Here is an 18,413-nt window from a genome sequence, read left to right as displayed (position 1 = left end):
CTTATATTATGAAAAATGAATCAGGGAAATATACCAAGAATTTTTCCTGTTTTAAGGTAATAAAAATGAGAAAGAGAAAAGATATGATTAATTTTGATAACTCTTAATAATAGGATGGGGACATCTCTTTTAATTGTTTCAAAACTATAAGATTGGAAAGTTGTTTTTGATGGGAAAGAGAGGTGACAAGGAGGATCATATGTGACAGAATGGAAATAATCCTTGATATTGTTTGAAGTTTGAAGACCAGGATTTCAATCCCTGTTCTTCAGTTTGGTATCTTAGATGGTCTTCAGGAAGTCCCTTTAGGATCTTACTTTCCTTATTTGTTTGATGAGAGGTTTGGCCTAGAAGACATCTGGAAGTTTGATTCTATTCCTTGTTAAAGCTGGCCTAGAGTAAAGCTTATCCTTTTTCTAAAGTGAAGGTGCTAAAAACATTGGCTGGTTTGATTTACTGAGATGTTGAACCAAGGATAAAAGTCTGTTTGTATGAGTTGCATGTGTGTGCCAGAAATAGTTTATTTCTTATTTTCCTACTTCCTTTTGAAGATAGAAAATGGACTTTAACTCTCCATTCTACAAAGGAAAAAAAAAACCCTACATTTTAGAGACTTATGAGCCAAATTCTTTTCATCAGGTAAAGACCAAGGAAATTCTTTGACAGCTTTATTAATCCTTTAATTCATTCTCTTCCTTTTCCTGAGACGAGTGTATGTATCAAGTTTAATATTCACTTTCATTTTCAGTCAGTGGATTTAAGAGCCATGGCTTGTGAGTAGATTTTTATCTTGATAGTAGGGTATTTGAGGGTGATTATGGAGCTTCTGTGAGACTTGGATTCAGTGTGGAAGGAAATAGATGGGATGGGATGATGGGGTGGGGGGGTGCGGCTCTACTCTTTTGAAGTTTAAACTCTCCTTGTACTGGTTTTGTGTTGGGGGAAGAGAATGAGAATTCAGGAATTAGCTCCCATTTCCAAGTTTCTTAAAAGAGATAATGAGAGGAAAGAGACTTATTTTGATTCTTTGTTTTTTTCTTCCTGTGGTTTCTTTCTGAATGGGATTTTTTCCTTCTTTTTGTCTTTTCTGATGATTTCCAAGAGTATGACTAATTAACAGAAACTTATTCACTTCAGCTTCATACAAGTATATTATATTGGAGCTGGATTGTATGGTAAAGTTCATTTTTTTCTTAAACTTTCAATTTATACAGGAGAAATTTGGCCTAGACAGATGAAATTACTTACCCGGATTTACCTAGCAAGTTGGTGACAGGATTAGAATCTAGTCTAGTCTCCTGACTCCTTGACTGTGTGTATTTTTCCTGGTAGAAAAAAGGCTCTATTTTTCTAATTTGGAAAGGAAGAAAAAAAAGACTTAAATGTGCTTATCTATTGTAAAATGCATGATTTTTTTCACTGTATTTCCATTGAAAGAGTGAATGATTTGTATTTTTCAATAGAACAAAAGCAGATTTATTATTCTGTGAAGATTGTGAAATGCTTGATCAATACCTTTGTTGATGGTGTTATTGATGACCTGATAGAAAAGGATATTTTGAATCAAAATGAGATGAAAGAATTTGCTATAATTACAGACCAGAGTGAGGACCTGGTTAATACACTGGATCAGATAATTCAAGGAAGCAAAATTATTATGAAGAAATTATTACTTCCCTCTCTACAACTGAATTCAGGTAAGTTTCACTGACTCAATCAAAATGATAGACATTAATTATGCTTTCTCCCTGTAAATCAGAGGTTTTTGGCTTCTGTTATGAAAAGCTTTGAAAATATGAAACTTTTATTAGAACAATATATTATGTATTTTAATGAAATACTACAAATTAGTTAAATAGTAGCAAAAATAAAAATAACATAATATTCTTATCCGAATTCATTAGCCCCAGGTTAAAAAAGATTTTGTTCTAGACAGTATTAAAAAAAATTTTCCTTATCTCAAATTCCTGTCACCATGAGGAATAGAGTATGGGTTAATTCCATTCTGGGAACAATTCAAATTTAATGTCTGGAAGATTTTGCTTGTTTCAAAATCCATTCTCCATGCTCTTATCAAATTGATCATACTAAAATATAAGTCTGGACAAATCATCCCTTCTCCAATTCAGTAAACTCCAGAGATCCTCTATCACCTCATCGATCAAACAATCCTATCTTTGGCTTTTAAAACCCTTCATAACCTTGTACCTTCATTCTTTCTTTTAAACTATATTTTTTAAAACTGTATTCCCTTCCATGTATTCTGTGATTTGGTAACACTGGCTAGCTTACTTTAGCTCAAATAGGGCACTTCATCTTTTATTTTGAGCATTTTCACTGGGTATCCTCCATGTTTGCAACATTTTCTTTTAGATTCTTGACTTTCTTTAAGGCTCAGATAAAGTCTTATCTGCAAGTTGCCTTTTCCTAATCCTTCTTAATTTTGTTGTTCTTGGAAAGGAAATGGCAAACTACTAAACTACTCTATTACTTTGATCAAGAACCCCGCACCTCAGCCCAAAAAGGGTCACAGAGAGTTTGACATGACTAAAAAAAACTGTTCAAAGCAAAGTTCTCCTCGCATTTACTGCCTTTGCTCTGAGACTACTTGCAATTTATTGTGAATATATCATGCTTCCTTAATTAGATTATGAATTGCTTGATAGTAGAGGTTCTCTTTTGTCTTTCTAGTTCTCCTGGTAAAGCACTTGCCTGGTATATAATATATATGTAATAATGTTACTTACTTACTCACTATTCCAGTTCTAGAAGTTTATCTTCTAGCTCAAGACATTTTCACTGTCTGTCCCCCATAACTGGAGTCTTTTTGATCCTGACTTCCTTTAAGATTTAGCTAAAATCCCAACTTTGAAGAGAAGCCTTTCCTCATGTGCATCAGTGAAAGATCCTTTTCTCAGTTGAATTTTTTCAATTCTTTCTATCTCTTTCTTGTTTGCACATAGTTGTTTTTCATGTTGTCTGTGTTTTTAGTTTGCAAGTTACTTAACAGAAGAAACATTCTTTTGTTCTTCTTTTGTATTTTTTTTTCTGCAAGGCAATGGGGTTAAGTGGCTTGCCCAAGGCCACACAGCTAGGTAATTATTAAGTGTCTGCAGCAGGATTTGAACTCAGATACTCCTGACTTCAGGGATGGTGCTCTATCCACTGACTCACCTAGCCACCCTTCTTTTGTATTTCTAGGTGTTTAGTACAGTGTCTAGAATATTGTGGTCACATTATTGTTTTATTATTGATTGTTGCATACAATGCTTCATAGGAAAGTTCCAGTCATTCAATATTAAATCATTTATTTAGGTCAAATCTTCTGTTCTCATATTCATCTACTACATTTGGAGCACCTTATGATTTCCAAAATTACCACAAATTCTAAAGGAACTTGTCCTAGAAAATATTGACCAAGTAGTAGAAGTTGTTATTTACTATTCATATTTTTCCACTGTAGCCCCAATGTCTCTGAAGTCAGCCTTAGATCAATAATTATGGGCAAGAGGAGATAATTAATGATTTAGTAGAACTTCATTATGACTCAGTTCCAAAGATCAAGTTCTTTTGAGATCACCTACCTTATGGGATAGACGTTATGAGTGGTGAATATTGTGGTGGGTGAGAAAGGAAAACTTTCTTTGCATTTCCCCAACTTTTGCATACTTCTCTAGTATTTATGAATTTCCTTTGTGACTTAAAATATTATTTTTGCTGTCAATAAGTCCCTTCCTTCATTATTCAATTTCATGCTATTGATATTTTGGAAAAGAAGCATTTTTATCCATCTTTATGTTATAAGTCAGTCATTAAAAACTTTCTTTCTTGTTGTATGATGAACAACTATGCTAGACTTACTTCCTCTCAGCAAGACAGTGATCAAAGACTAAAGAATTTGTGATGGAGAATGCTATTCAGATAAAAAAAAAACCATGGAGTCTGAATGCAGATCAAAGCACACATTTTAATTTGTTTTTTTATTTTTATTCTTTTTCATGATATTCACTTTTGTTCTGATACCTCTTTTTCAAAATGACTATTATGGAAATAGTTAAATGATTGTGTATATATATATATATATTATATATATTCTATATCAAATTGCTTGCTTTCTTTGGGATGGGGCATGAATAGAAGGAAGGGATAAAATTTTACAGAAATGAATGTTGAAAATTATCACTCTGTATTTGGACAAAAATAAAATGCTAGTGTAATAAAAATAAACGTTCTAGAGATTTGTAAATCTATTGAGAACCATTTCAGGATAAAATTTCAATAAAATTCAGTTTAAAAAATGAAAAAGTATAATTTGAGAGAATTATATTTATATCTGCACAATGGAGTTTGTATATCTGCAAAAAATGTATTCTACCCAAATGAATAAAATATTATTCCTCACCAAATGAATTTGCTTATTTATTCATTGGTCAGGAATATTCTGACATCAGAAATGAACTTTCATGTCAAGAATTCCTGTGACTTGCAAGTCAGTCAAAATTTCAAGAAGTGATTGATTTTTAGTGCTGTTTAAGGAGATTCTAGTAAACAGGAAGAACATTTTTTCTGAAGAATGTGAGACACTCATAGTCTCTTCCTTCATTTCTCTTTAGGAAATCCACAAAGTGAGAACAAAGCATTGGTTACTTTCCAGCAGTCAAATGGTTTAGACCACATTTTATCAGGTAACAATATCCTCAAATAAAAATAAGTTGTTGTTCACTATCTCTGTTATATTCTTTGCACAATTGTGAAATGAACCCTAAGGGTGTTAAGGGCAACTGTCCTCAAATAAGTGGTATGATATGATCAAAAGTGCCCTAAAATAGGGATCAGAAGATCTGAGTTTGAACTGTCTCTTCCACTTCTTCCTATATATGTTCATGGAAATAATTTAAAGCAAATGACTGGTCAAAAGAGAGCTAATAATTTTGACCCTACTCTCTCCCCAAGTCACTGAGAAAGTCAAAATAAGATAATGAAAAAGACATCATATTGCAAACTACAAAATAATGCATAAATGTCTGGTTCAATGAATAGAGAGTTGGACTTGACTCCAAGTCCAGTGTTCAAATAAGTTGTGTTCTAAACATTTACTAGCTGCATGATTCTGAGCAAGTCACTTAATTCAGTTTGCTTCAGTTCATCTGTACAATGAGCAGAAGAACGAAATGGCAAATCATTTCAGCATCTTTCCAAGAAAATATCATTTGGAATTTTAAAAATAATGTATGCAACTGCAATGCTTAAGCAACAATAGTTCAAAGGTATAGAGTTCCCTTTCCAAAAATAAAGGAAAAAGTTTGGGGAAAGATAAGTTCAAGAAGTTTTCCTGAATTAAGAGCTGGTTAAACAGAAGCTTGGCTAGCAAGGTCTGTGGTCTTTATTGAAAATTTCTCTAGAGAGGACAGACAGGACTCTGTGACCCCAGAGGGAAGTCTTTGCTTGGAGAGCACAAGTGCTGTCCACTCCCCTCATTCTATAGCTACCTGCGTCACAAGCATGTCTGACTCTGTGGTTTCTGAAAGGCTGGTTTTCCATGGCTGAAGCATAGGGATCCATGAAAGTCATGCCATCCCTCCATAATATATAAAAAAGATAATGATGACTATCCTTCATTCTTTAAGAGGACCATGGTATCAGGGAGGTGATGCCAAGATGCAACCTCACTTTCTCCTCCAGAATCATCTGGAGTGGCCAGATGGCCAGATACAAACTGGGATGACTAAAAATGATCCTGGTTGTGAGGCAACCAAGGTTAAATCACTTGTCTAAGGTCACATAGCTAGTAAGTGTCACTCAGGTTAGTATTGTGCTTTAATCCTGCTGATTCCAAAGCCAGTGCTCTCTGTACTATTCACTAAGACACTGGGAAAGGTATTATGTATAGTCCTGGTTCTTTTGTTCTATTGTTTCAGATTTGATCTTTAGGAACTTAGAATACTATTCCAATGAAATTTTAAGATTTAACATTTGTTAGTGACCCTAGAGGCCAACTTAATCCAATTCCTTTCTTTTGAATAAAGATACTGAGACTCAGAATAGGAAAACAATGTACAAGACAGAGTTTATGCCATCAAAATTGGAATACTCAATTGAAGTCCTGATCCATAACTTATAGTGAATTTTCCAAAGAATCAATTTCCCATTCTGCTGGATTTATTTTGCTTTTATCTAGGAAGAGCCTAGACTCAATATTTCTTGTTTGGAAAATCAAATCAAATTAATGTTTTTCTCTTCCAGTCCTTCATACCATATATAACTCACCAGAATCCTTACAAAGTTACCAAAAGAGACTTAGCAGCACAATCCTTCAGTTCTTTAAGAAGTTGGGTATGTCATTTGTTTGCCTCTAATCATTTAAATCATTGAGAGGATAGTTTCTGTCATTCTTTCCTTGAATTTTTTTTGTAAAGACTTTCTTATATGTAGTCTTACTTTTTGCTCATTCTAAAAATCTTAAAATCTTTTTTTCTTGAAAAAAATAAAAACAAAATAACATTTGTGAGGCTTTTTGTGCCATCTATTTTCATGATCCCATCTTTCTTCAAGAGCCCTAGTCTTTTCATTCCTTGCTTTAACTTAAAAAAAGAAGCAAAAAAAATCCCTCTTTAATAATCCTGGTCATTTTTTTCATACTCTCCTCATGTATGGAGTCAATATTCTTTTGGGGGGGGAAGGAAGTTGCCACCTCTTTAATGGAAATGAATATTTTCTTCTTCAGAGGTTATGCATTTATGAGAATAAACTTGCTTTCTCTTTTGGAACTGGACTTTTTTCTGAGAAAGCAAAAATTTTCCTCAGAAGGCAAGAGGGGAACCAGGGTCATTTTCCTGCAGAATGGACATATCTGAATAGCCCCTGAAACACTGGGTATAGTTCCAAGATCCAGAAGTGTTGATGGTCCTTGTGGCAATCAGGATGGTGAACCTGACATATTGGAGGGTTCCTAGTGTTGGTCAAATGATTCTTTATTGTGAAGGGGTAGTAGCGCTCCTTGAATTCCATGTTTTCTTGGCTTTTTGCAGTCAATATTCTTAACATTTTTTTTTTGATAGAGCGATGAAAGTTTGAGTTCTACTGGAGAGATGATAAATAGATGCATCTAATTGGGGCATCTAGTTGGAGCTAACAAAACATTTGAAAAGTAAAATTATAATGTTGAGTACAGATTAGATTTTGGGGAGTCTTGAAAATGAAGATTAGGTGTTGTAATTTTATATTGTAAGCAATTAAGACCAACTAAAGAGAATGCAATGATAAAAGACTGCCTTTGTAAGACTAAATTGGCAGCACATTTCAGCACAGATTGGAAGAAAATGGTAAAATCAGAGCTATCAGATAGGATACTGTTGAAATAAAAGAAGTGTCAGACGGCAAGACCTTAGATCAGAATTATAGTAGTGGGAATGCAAAGGAAGGGATGAAGGGACATTACCTGGAATGAATCAAAAGAAATTGGTACCACAGGATACAGAGGGAAACTTTCTGTCAGGATCAAAAGCCACCGAGGTTTGGGGTCCAGTGAACTGAGAGAATGGTATTGCCATTCTCAAAAATTGGGAAGTCAGAAGAGCAAAAAGATTATTAAAGACAGATGAAGATTTGAAACTCAGAGTAAGAAGTGTTCTTTTGTCCAAAACAATTTGCATTCATTTTTTCAAATATCCTTTAAAGTGATATTTTCTCAACATGACAAGAGATAAGTGTACAGAGTCAGGAAATAAAATCAAAATTAAAAATAGTCTTAAGTGTTTTCTTCATTTCTCTAGATTCTAATGCAATACAGGCAACTGTACCCCCAAACCAAATCAGACTTTGCAAACCAGATTTCTATCATGGACTGAAGAAAGCAAAAGAGGGAGAGGTACAATGCTGAATGAATATTTGTTTTCAAAAAAGGACATTTGTCTTATTCAAATATAAAAGAATTGTAAACATTGCAGGTTTCTTTCTAAAATCTAAATATTCCTTTAGATTTTTTCAAAGGCTAGGAAGATATCCCTGATTTCTTCATTTTAATGCCTTAGATTTCCAGTTTCTTTTAATCTGAGTTTAAAATACACTCTTGATTCTTCCCTGAAGTTACCTTAAAAATGTGTATCTGATACTGAATCTCATTATAGGTCCTATTGAGTCTTAATTCAATTTACAAAATATCCAATTAACAAGAAAAACAGGTATTTATTTTGTCTCAAATGCTCTGTTTAATTCTTTTTTTTTTTTTTTAGGTTTTTTGCAAGACAAATGGGGTTAAATGGCTTGCCCAAGACCACACAGCTAGGTAATTATTAAATGTATGAGATCGGATTTGAACCCAGGTACTCCTGACTCCAAGGCCGGTGTTTTATCCACTACGCCACCTAGCCACCCCTGCTCTGTTTAATTCTGCAAGGAATACTGAGATAACTAAATCAGAGAGCTTTTTTTCTTATAAGAGTTTACTCAACAGGATGAAGTGATAGACAAGGACATAAGTAACTATATGCCATATGGAAAAAAATAAAAGCTAATCTGTGGTTGGAGAATAGGAACAGATATTTATAAAGCACCTCTTATTTTCCAGGCACTAAACTAGGCAATTTGCATATATTTCATTTGATCTTCACAACAACTTTTTGAGATAGGTAATATGATTCCCAGGATTCAGTTGAGGAAAAGAAGGCAGGTAGAAGTTAAGGGAGTTGGTCAGTATCACATAGCTGGTACATTCATGAAGCTTCATTTGAACTCACATTTTCCTAAAACTAAGTCCAGAGCATTTGTGCTATCTAGCTAGAGTGATTCAGTCCTACCACATAGGGAATATGTAAAAACCTGATGTAGAAGGTAGAACTTGAGTTGGCATTGAAAGAAGATAAAGCTCCTGAGTGGTCATGGTTAGAGAAGAGTGAGGATGGAATATTTTCAAGTAAAAAAACCAACAGTGAAAAGGTGGAATGTCAAGTCTGGAGAACTATTAGGCTGGTATGCTTGAAACAAAGAATGCATGAAGGCAAATATAAAAGTTAGACTGGGCAGATTGTGGTATCCATCAAATGTCAAGTTAGACAATTTGTATTTTGTATAAAATGACATAAGGTTTTGCATGAAGGGAATATCAAATCCATATCTAGGTTTCAAGATATTTTAGGCAGCAATGTGAAATAGGGATAAGAAAGAGGGGTATGGAAGGACCAATTAGCAAACTGGACAGAGAAGAGGCACTGAGTAATTGAACAAAGATAGGGACTGTGTGAGTAAAGAGAAGAAAATGAACAACAGATGTATGAAGGTAGATTTGACAAGAATTTGCAATTTAATGAATTTAGGAGGTGAGGGAGAGACAGTAGTGAAATTGAAATGACTTAGAGATTGCACACATTGTTGACTGAAGGAATCTAGGAACCCCCAGATAGAAATAGAAATAAATAGTAGTTGAGAGGTTTTAGACTTCAGAAAATAGAAAGAGTTGTGGTTGAATATGTTGGATCTGAGATGCCTACAGGATATCCATCTGTAGTATTAAACACAGTTATTCAGGAATGACTAATATGGTTTGTGGTGGTCAATTCTGCAGAGACAATAGAATTTGTGGGATACGGTGAATTACTCAAGAACAAGAAAGTATTAGAAGTCAGGACAAAGAGTTAGGGAATACCTGTGTTTAAATAGCTGAGTGATGGATGATCATCCATTTAATGAAAATAAGAATCAGTCACCCTTGTTCATAGAAAGCTAAGGTAGTATTGAAGTGAGAATTAGTCTTGAAGTAATTGTAGAATATCCAAAGGTAGGAAATATTTTGAAGGATCGAAAGTATTACAACAATCTGAACAAAGACATGGAAGTTATAAAATAAAGGATATGATAGAGGAGCAATTAATAGTTCAATATCCTTTCATCATTTGATACAAGTAATAGAGAAATAAGAACTAGAAATAACATTGCTCTCTCAGATACTCTTAAATACAATTCCTAAAAATAGAGTAGTGAAAGAGAATTAGTTTCAGCTTTTATGAGCATCAGTTGATAACTCTATCTAGGTGATGGAATTGAATGTAGGGAAGGATATGACTAAATCATTCAATATATCTTTCTTGCAGATATATCCAATCATAGAGAAAGGCATCAGGGCACGTCTAGCACTCATCATCTGTAATATTAAATTTGACTACCTGGATGAAAGACATGAGGCTGCCCATGACATTTGGGGAATGTGGACACTACTTGAAAACCTTGGATATAGTGTAGTTCTCAAAATAAATCTCACAGCTCAGGTATGGATCATAATCTTCTCTATTCAATCCAGACCCACCTCTCTAGCTGTATCAGTAGGACAGAATCTCATAAACCAGGGACTTTATGGTCAGATTACTGACATGTAATAATGTAGTTTCATAGCATGACCTGGACAAACTCTGCAGTGAGTTGATGAGCCTTGTCTTTATAGGATGATCTTATTGAGATGCTCTTGCCTCTCTTGTACTGTCTGCAATTGCTTCTAAAAGACACAATGTTAATTTTATTCCCTAGATATTTATCTACCTTTCCTTGAGTTTTCCTGTCTCATTTCAACATTGAAAGTTTTCCTATCCACTATCCTTATCCATGTCTGAGAATTTTCAATATTTATAATAATTTGAATATCTAGTTTATATCTGGTGAGGATTCCTAGTCATTAACTTTTGAGTGTGTCTCAGGAAATGGAGTCAGTGTTGAAGGAGTTTGATGATCATCCAGAACCGTGGTCCTGTGATAGCACCTTCCTAGTGTTCATGTCTCATGGCCTCTTGAATGTTATCTGTGGGAAAACACAAACAAAGCAACAACCAGATCTACTGTCCATAGATACTATCTTCCAAATTTTCAATGATGGCAACTTCCCTAGTCTAAAAGGCAAACCCAAGGTCATTATCATCCAAGCATGCCGAGGGGGTGCGTGTTTGCTTTTATATTGTCCTAATTATTTTCAAATATTGAATTGGATGTCCAGAGTTATAGTCAACACTTTCCCAGAAGAAATGGACCAGCTACCTTGAAATGATCCTCTTTTTAATTCCCTAGAGTAATTACAGCAATTCTATATACCATTCCATAACAATATCAATGGGTGAGCTGGCATTATGTCAAATGATCTTTCCTAATGGACATATGCTATACTATGATACATTCCAAATTGAATTGAGAATTTTGTTTATTCTTCTTAAGTAAACTCCTTTTAGTTTAGATTTATGAAGCTCTAATTTGATTCCCACTTGAGTAGTACTAGAAAGTAGGGACAGAGGTAAAACAGAATTATTATTTGTGTGTGTGTGTGTGTGTGTGTGTGTGTGTGTGTGTGTGTGTGCACATGTGTCTGTATATGTATGAATAACTCTGGCTGATAACTAACACAGAAGAATGATTGATAAATCTCTTTGTCAGAGAAACTTGGAATCACCTATGTGATGGATGCTTCAGACACTTCAGCAAACACACCCAAACAACCCTTGCAAGATTATTCAAGGAGTTATTCACTGGAACAGAAGCAAATGGAGAAAGATTTCATTTCATTTTGTTCTACAACACCACGTAAGTAAATTACAAGAGAAGAGTTTTCAATATCTTCATTAGTTCCTAGGCACTCTTTTTGTTCATTTTTCTTGCTTTTTCATCTTGATTTTGTTTGCAATTTAAGGTTGCAATTTATCATTAATTTTTAAAAGTACACTTAAGTTTAAATGCCTTTTATTGAATGAATAAAAAAGTTAGTATCCATTCGCCTTAAAAATAAAGTCTATCAATGCATAACTTAATGAAATAGGGACACACAACATAAGGTAGAATGCAATACAAATAGTTTAAGTTTGAAGTATATGGGGTATTTAGGGAGAAATAGCATTGGTGTGAGGAATTATTGAATTCTTTTCAGGGCCACTTGTCTATCTTTAGTGTCCACCTGTAACCCAACTGTGGCCTAGGACCTCAAGAAGTTGTAGCATGTGCAGTAGACATATCCCAGTAAAATATCATCTTGGTAGATGCATTAAATCAGGTTGAAGCTCACCAAAGGGCTCAGCGTTACAGGTATGTCTGCTTGAAACATGTAAACGCTTTTTCCTGGAAGAATTGGTGGCTGAAGAGAAATATTTTTTTCCAGTGGCCATGGAGATGGTTGGAGCAGGCATTGTTTAATATATAGAGCTTGTATAATGTATAGATATTAAAGTCATCCAATGAATCTCACACCATTGTCAGTAATCTTTTGATCTGCTATTGGACATTAATGACTTTAATGGAAGTAAGAGTTAGGGTGACATCATTGCACAAGCCTACCTCACTTAAATCTAATTCACATGTAAGTCAAAGCATCATCCATGATGTCATTAGTCTTCTTCAACAATGAAGGACAAACAGCAACAACAATAATACAATTATATGATTGCAAGAATTTTTTTCTTTTAGTGGTATCTAGGGAATTCCCTACACAAATGGGCCAGAAATAAAGATTCATGCTCAAGGCAACCATGTTCTTTTGTGTTTCTTCTCAGAGAACAGGGTACATAGCATCTAATAATATGTGAAGACATGGATCATATGCAGGCAGTAAATTAAGACAAATAATGTAGCTGCACTACTTGTTTTATGCCTTGTGATTTCTTTGACCTGTCATAACAATTGCAATTGGATAAGAGAAAGGGGGAAATTCTCCCTAGCTTATCCTTTATGTCCATTTCTTTTAGAGCATTATAGTATATGGGGTGAAGTTCATTTAGGGGAGGGCTCAGGACAGACATTTTCTACATCCTGGTTAGGAATACACTTTTAAGATTTTTTAAAATTTTTTGCAAGGCAGTGGGGTTAAATGTCCAAGGTACCACAGCTAGCTAATTATTAAATGTCTGAGGTCAAATTTGAACTCAGATCCTTCTGACTCCAGGGCCAGTGCTCCAACCACAGCACCACCTAGTAGCTAGTAGCTCCCAAGAATTCACTTTAAGAACTTCATGAGAGCTATTCTTCCATGGGTCAGTCAGATAGCAAACAACATTTGTTGATTGCCTGTTCTATATAAATAATGGAGAGAAGAAAACAGAAGAGCAGGGACCCATTCTAATCCACATTCTAATTACATATAGAAAAGGAAGGAGATAAAGTGAAAAGAATCCTAGATTTGTCAATCTTGCATCAAATACTAAGTATATCTCATCTCTTATGTAATTTTAGGCAAACTATTTAATCTATTTGGCCATAATTTCCGCATCTGAAAAATTAGGAGGATGAGCTAGATGATTTCTAAAGTCTATCCCCTAACTCTATGATGCTAAAGCAGAAAGATTTTAAGTTATGGTAATCAGAAGAACTAAGTTAAAACTACATCCTTTTTTCTTATCTATATGACTGCAAGTCAAAAAATTGAATTTCCTTGGCCTCATTTTCTACTTATGTAAATGAAGGTTTTTAGTTATGATGACACCTATGGTTTCTTCCTGGTATAGATTTATGATCATGCAAGTTAAATTCAGAACTTTTTAGGTCAGTATAAGGAAGTGAAATTTAGATTAACTCTAAAGTCTATCTATCTATCTATCTATCTATCTATCTATCTATCTATCTATCTATTTATCTATCTATCTATGTATATATAAAATACAGCCATATTTAGTATTTAGGTCCCCTTTCTATTGTAAATAATAGTTCAAACCCTGAATTCACCTGCATTGCTATGACTTTTGTTTATTTTTCATAAACTTTAGACTACCTTTCTTAAACCTAAACCATTCAAGTTACACTATTGATACATTTATTAGCATGGGAAGTGGTGATGAAGCTCTCCATAGCTAAAGGTATTTTTTTTTAATTGAAGCCTTATTCAATGGAATAGAATTGCCTTTTATTACACAAGCTTGTCTCCTTGGGGGGGTCTCACTTTTTGAAAGATCTCTTCCTGTTTCTCTCCTTTCCTTTGACTTCTTTCTTGTTATTTGCTCTCTTACAACAACAATGCTAGACTCCTTTTTCTGTCCATTACTGGAACTATTATTAACCTGTTACTTTCTTGCATCTATTCCAGTTTCCTTTAACATCCAAACATCTTTCCTGTCACTCCCACTGTGTTGTCCTACTTTGTATTTTTCTTATATTAATTACAAGAGTTTCAAATGAGGTTATCTTTGATATTATATTATTCAAGGAATCTTGTATAATTTTTACATAGAAGTGGGAGAGAACTTGTGGTAAGGGAAACTTTAAAGCAACATTTTGTTCTTTAAAAAATCAAATCATCTTTAATAATCAAAAAACAAAAAGTAAAATAAGTTCTTGCACTTTTAATATTTTTGATCAATTGTGTGATGGTAAGAATGTGATCTACTGTGGAATATCATGTGTGGCCTGTCCCTTTCCAATATCTACATCAAGGATGCCCTATGTCTTGATTGAATTTTTAAAATTAAACTGTTATATAAAATGCATAGATATGTAAATATGTACACATAGAGGTATTTACAATAGACATATGTACATACATAGTTATTATCAATATATGAAAGTAGGCATGTGATATAGTTAATGTACTATTTGATAATATTTTATAGCCATTTTAAAATCTGAGGTGTTTCCCATACCTCTACTTTCTTCTTTCCATGTAAATATCATAAGGACTGATCACTGAATAACTCAAAAACAGAATCCTTTCTAGCACAGACTTCTTCTCTGTACCTTTGTATTAATTTCCCTACTTCCCAACTTATCTCTCATTGATATTTCCACCACCTTTATAACATCCAGGGCTATATGATATTAGGCTTCCATTGAATTTGTTATTGAGATGAGTCTATTTATAAAATGTTTTCAGGTTTTTTTTCCATTTCTTATTTGTTTGATACCTTGCTTACTAAGTTTCTTCTTCGAATGTCATTATTCTTAGGTGATTCTTTCTCTCAGGGTTGTGTCTCAATATATTGCACTGAAATTACTTCAGAATATTTGCACATGCTTGAGAAATAGTATTTACTTAATATTTTCACTGAATTATGTTTATTTGTTTTTCTCTTTTCTAATTGATCTAGACAGAAAAAATGCCAAATTTTAGTTTCCCATTCATCTTCTAAAGTGAATGTCATAGTCATGAACTTAATTAACTCTTTTATTTTCAGACAATATTTCTTGGAGAGTTGACACAATCGGTTCTATCTTCATCAAGAAACTCATTTGCTGCTTCCAAAAATATGCCTGGTGCTGTCACCTGGAAGAAGTTTTCCGAAAGGTCAGTGTGTTGCTATCATGTTGTGATTTCCATGGTATTTGTAGATTATCCTCCCTTCCCATCTCATTGGGCACCTCAAGGGGTAAGAGAAATTTTTGGATCAACATTTTCTTTCTAGTTTCTTATAGATCAGGAAATAGATTATAAAGATAGATGCTGATTGAGGTTGCCCATGCATGTAATCAAGAACTAATATATCCCCATACCCCCAATTCTACTTACAGGAACTAATTAACAAGCTGAATTTTTACTTATTATACCAGAGATAATAGAGAAGAAGTTTTATTGTCACCTATTTATCATGCACATCAGCAAATATGTGAACATTTTTCCTTTTGTTTTGCCTAATGTGACCCTTCATTCCTTTTACTAAATCTCTCTTTTTTAGTTTTTGGCTGGGATACATTTTTATTTGTCTAGCATCTGAATGCTGTCTTTTAGACTCAGGTTCCCTTAATGTGATGATTCAACATCACTCCTTCTCAGCAACCTTATCTTTTTCATTGCTTTTATCAGTAACTTTTTTTCTAACTTGACCCTGATCATCTCTGTATTATGTTCACTGCCAGGAAACTGACAATGTTACTCAAGCTACATTGTTCATTTAATAATCCAAAAAAAGAATTTTCTTTCCATAAATTTACAGTTTCTTTCTTCATTGAAGGTCCAGAAATCATTTGAGATTCCAAAGACCATGGTCCAGATGCCCACCATTGGAAGAGTTTCAATGTCAAGATATTTCTATCTCTTTCCAGGAATCTAAAATTAATAATACTTACAATTAGCAGCATTTCAGATAAGTAGTTCTGAAGTAAGAGAACATATTCTCTCTACTCAGGGTCAATAATTAGAAAGTCACACTACATAGAGAAATAGTGGTTATGTTCTACCTGACCAGCAGCCAGCATTATTCCAATGACTTAAATTATTTGACAATGATACTGGTGAACCCACTAATTTTATTTGATCTCAATCACTACATGACTGTATAGATAAATCCCTAATGTTATAGTCTAGTGATTATGCCCAGAATAGTGAGTGGTTAATATTTATTTGTTGTATGCATTCAGTTATTAAAACAATGGAGGTAGACCATTTTGTCAAACTCCTCTTTAACAAAACCACCTAGCTTCAAATGACACAACTGAGGTCTGAAGTACTGATGTTTGAGACTGTCCTCATTGCTTCTTTCTCCTAATCTCAGGCTGAAGTAAGAGGAATGTGAGTACAATTGTAATGTAATTATGACTATTGGTCCAGTCAATAATTATTAAGTATTTATCTATATAATAAATTGTGGCAACCTTTGAGATGTACAAAACTGACACTTAATTCACATTCTAATGGGGGCATACAAGATATAAATAACTAGATAGAAACAAGACATAAAGAACGCAGTCTCTGAGGGGAAGTCAGTGGGTAATCAAGAGACTTCAAAAGATTTTCAATAGAAAGTTGGATTAGAGTTGAACTTTGAAGGAAGTTAGGGAATGAAGAAGACAAAGGTAAGTGTGGAGGGAATTTCAAATATTGAGGACTGTAAGCACAAATGGTCAGAAAAAGGTGAAAAGAGTAACATGATTCACAAATGTCAGTCTGGGGAGGGAGGAATGCATAAAACAATAGAAAGTTAGGAAAGCTCCAGTTTGCAGAGAGTTTTAATGGCAGAAAAGTTTCTATTTGACATAAAATAGAATAAGGAGCCATCAAATTTTATCAAGTAAAGAAATAGCATAGAATGACAATTTAAGAAATATATGAACTGTTCCATTTAAGATATCCAAGGGACTTCCAGTTTGAAATGATGAAAAAAAACCCCAAAATAAAACATAAGTTAATGATGCAGGACTAAAGTTCAGAATCATTTTTGGTGGATTTGACTTCTGGGAAGCTGAGTTCTGCTATAGTTCAGTTCTGGAAATGCAGTTTCTAATGACTATTTCTCTTATTTTTTTTAGGTGATGCTATGCTAGTTCAGAAAAAGTGATTATTTCCAGAAGAACATTTACGGATGTTAACATACTTTTAAATATTCAAATTTAACATACTTTAAAAAATGTTCATTATCATCTCTGTTCTTTTGATTTATTATTCCCACTCAAATGATAAAATGCTCTGTCCAAGGTGATCCCATTTCCAAATACTGTCTTACCTTGCATATCTTCCAAGAAGTAAACTGGCAATTTAAGTCCTCACTTATATTTCTCTTTCTCTTGCCTAAAGACTTTACTGTTTACAACATATTTAGTGACATTTGATAATAAGCTGATTGTTTTTTGTGCTGGAGAGCAATATGGAACTATGCCCAAAGAGCAATAAAACTGTCCATACCCTTTGACCTAACAATTCCAAATCTAGGTCTATATTCAGAAGAAATTGTAAAAAATGGAAAAGTCCTACATGTTCCAAAATATTCATAGCAGCTCTTTTTGTAGTGGCAAAGAATTGGAAATTGAGGGGATGCCCATCAATTGGGGGATGGCTAAACAATTTATGGTATATAAATAATAGCGGATACTATTGTGCTATAAGAAACCATAAATGGTTGGACTTTAGAGAAACATGGAATGACTTAAAGGATCTAATGCTGAGTGAAGGGAGTAGAACCAAGAGAACAATCTACACATCAACTACAATGTGAGATGATCAACTTTGATGGACGCATCTCCTCTCCACATTCAAGTAAGCTAGGACAACTGTATTTGACTGGTTATGGACTATAGTATCTCCACCCAAAGGAAGCAAAACAAAACAAGGCACACAGAAAAAAAGCAAAAACAAAAGCAACCCTTCCTAATCTGATGAACACTTTATTAAAATTATCTTTTATGTATCTTTTTCCCTTAATCCTAATTACTTATGCCAAAATTTATTAATTTGTAAACATGTTTAAATATGTATGTAAAATGCTAACCTGATTGCTTCCTGATGAGGAGGGGGGGGGTAGGAAAGGAGGGTGGAGGGAAATTTTGTAACTTACAAATATGCATGTACATATGCATATTTATATGCATATATACATGTAAATAAATGAATTTAAAAAGCAAAGCAAGATAAAATTGTTTTATGTATATATACCTTGGGTTTTCATGACTATTGCTAGCTATTTCTGAAATCAGTGATGAACCTTTCAGACTGTTTTATAATCTTTGCTTTTCCTCCCATAGTGTTGGTTACATGATAG

At 33.8% G+C, this 18,413-nt stretch overlaps 1 protein-coding gene across 1 annotated transcript; it reads left to right on the top strand.

Annotated features, from left to right (window-relative positions):
• Nucleotides 1-1,402: 1,402 nt before the first annotated feature.
• On the top strand, nt 1,403-18,166 carry LOC141506986 (caspase-12-like). Its single transcript, XM_074214229.1, has 9 exons — nt 1,403-1,697; nt 4,614-4,685; nt 6,244-6,333; nt 7,773-7,867; nt 10,086-10,259; nt 10,683-10,917; nt 11,407-11,553; nt 15,120-15,229; nt 15,894-18,166. The coding sequence occupies exons 1-9, from the start codon at nt 1,403-1,405 to the stop codon at nt 15,990-15,992; spliced, it is 1,317 nt and encodes a 438-aa protein (XP_074070330.1). The 3' UTR covers nt 15,993-18,166.
• Nucleotides 18,167-18,413: the final 247 nt, after the last annotated feature.

Source organism: Macrotis lagotis, chromosome 1 (genome assembly GCF_037893015.1).
Source record: "Macrotis lagotis isolate mMagLag1 chromosome 1, bilby.v1.9.chrom.fasta, whole genome shotgun sequence".
Taxonomy (NCBI): Eukaryota; Metazoa; Chordata; class Mammalia; order Peramelemorphia; family Peramelidae; genus Macrotis; species Macrotis lagotis.
This window is presented reverse-complemented; position numbering and strand designations above follow the sequence as displayed.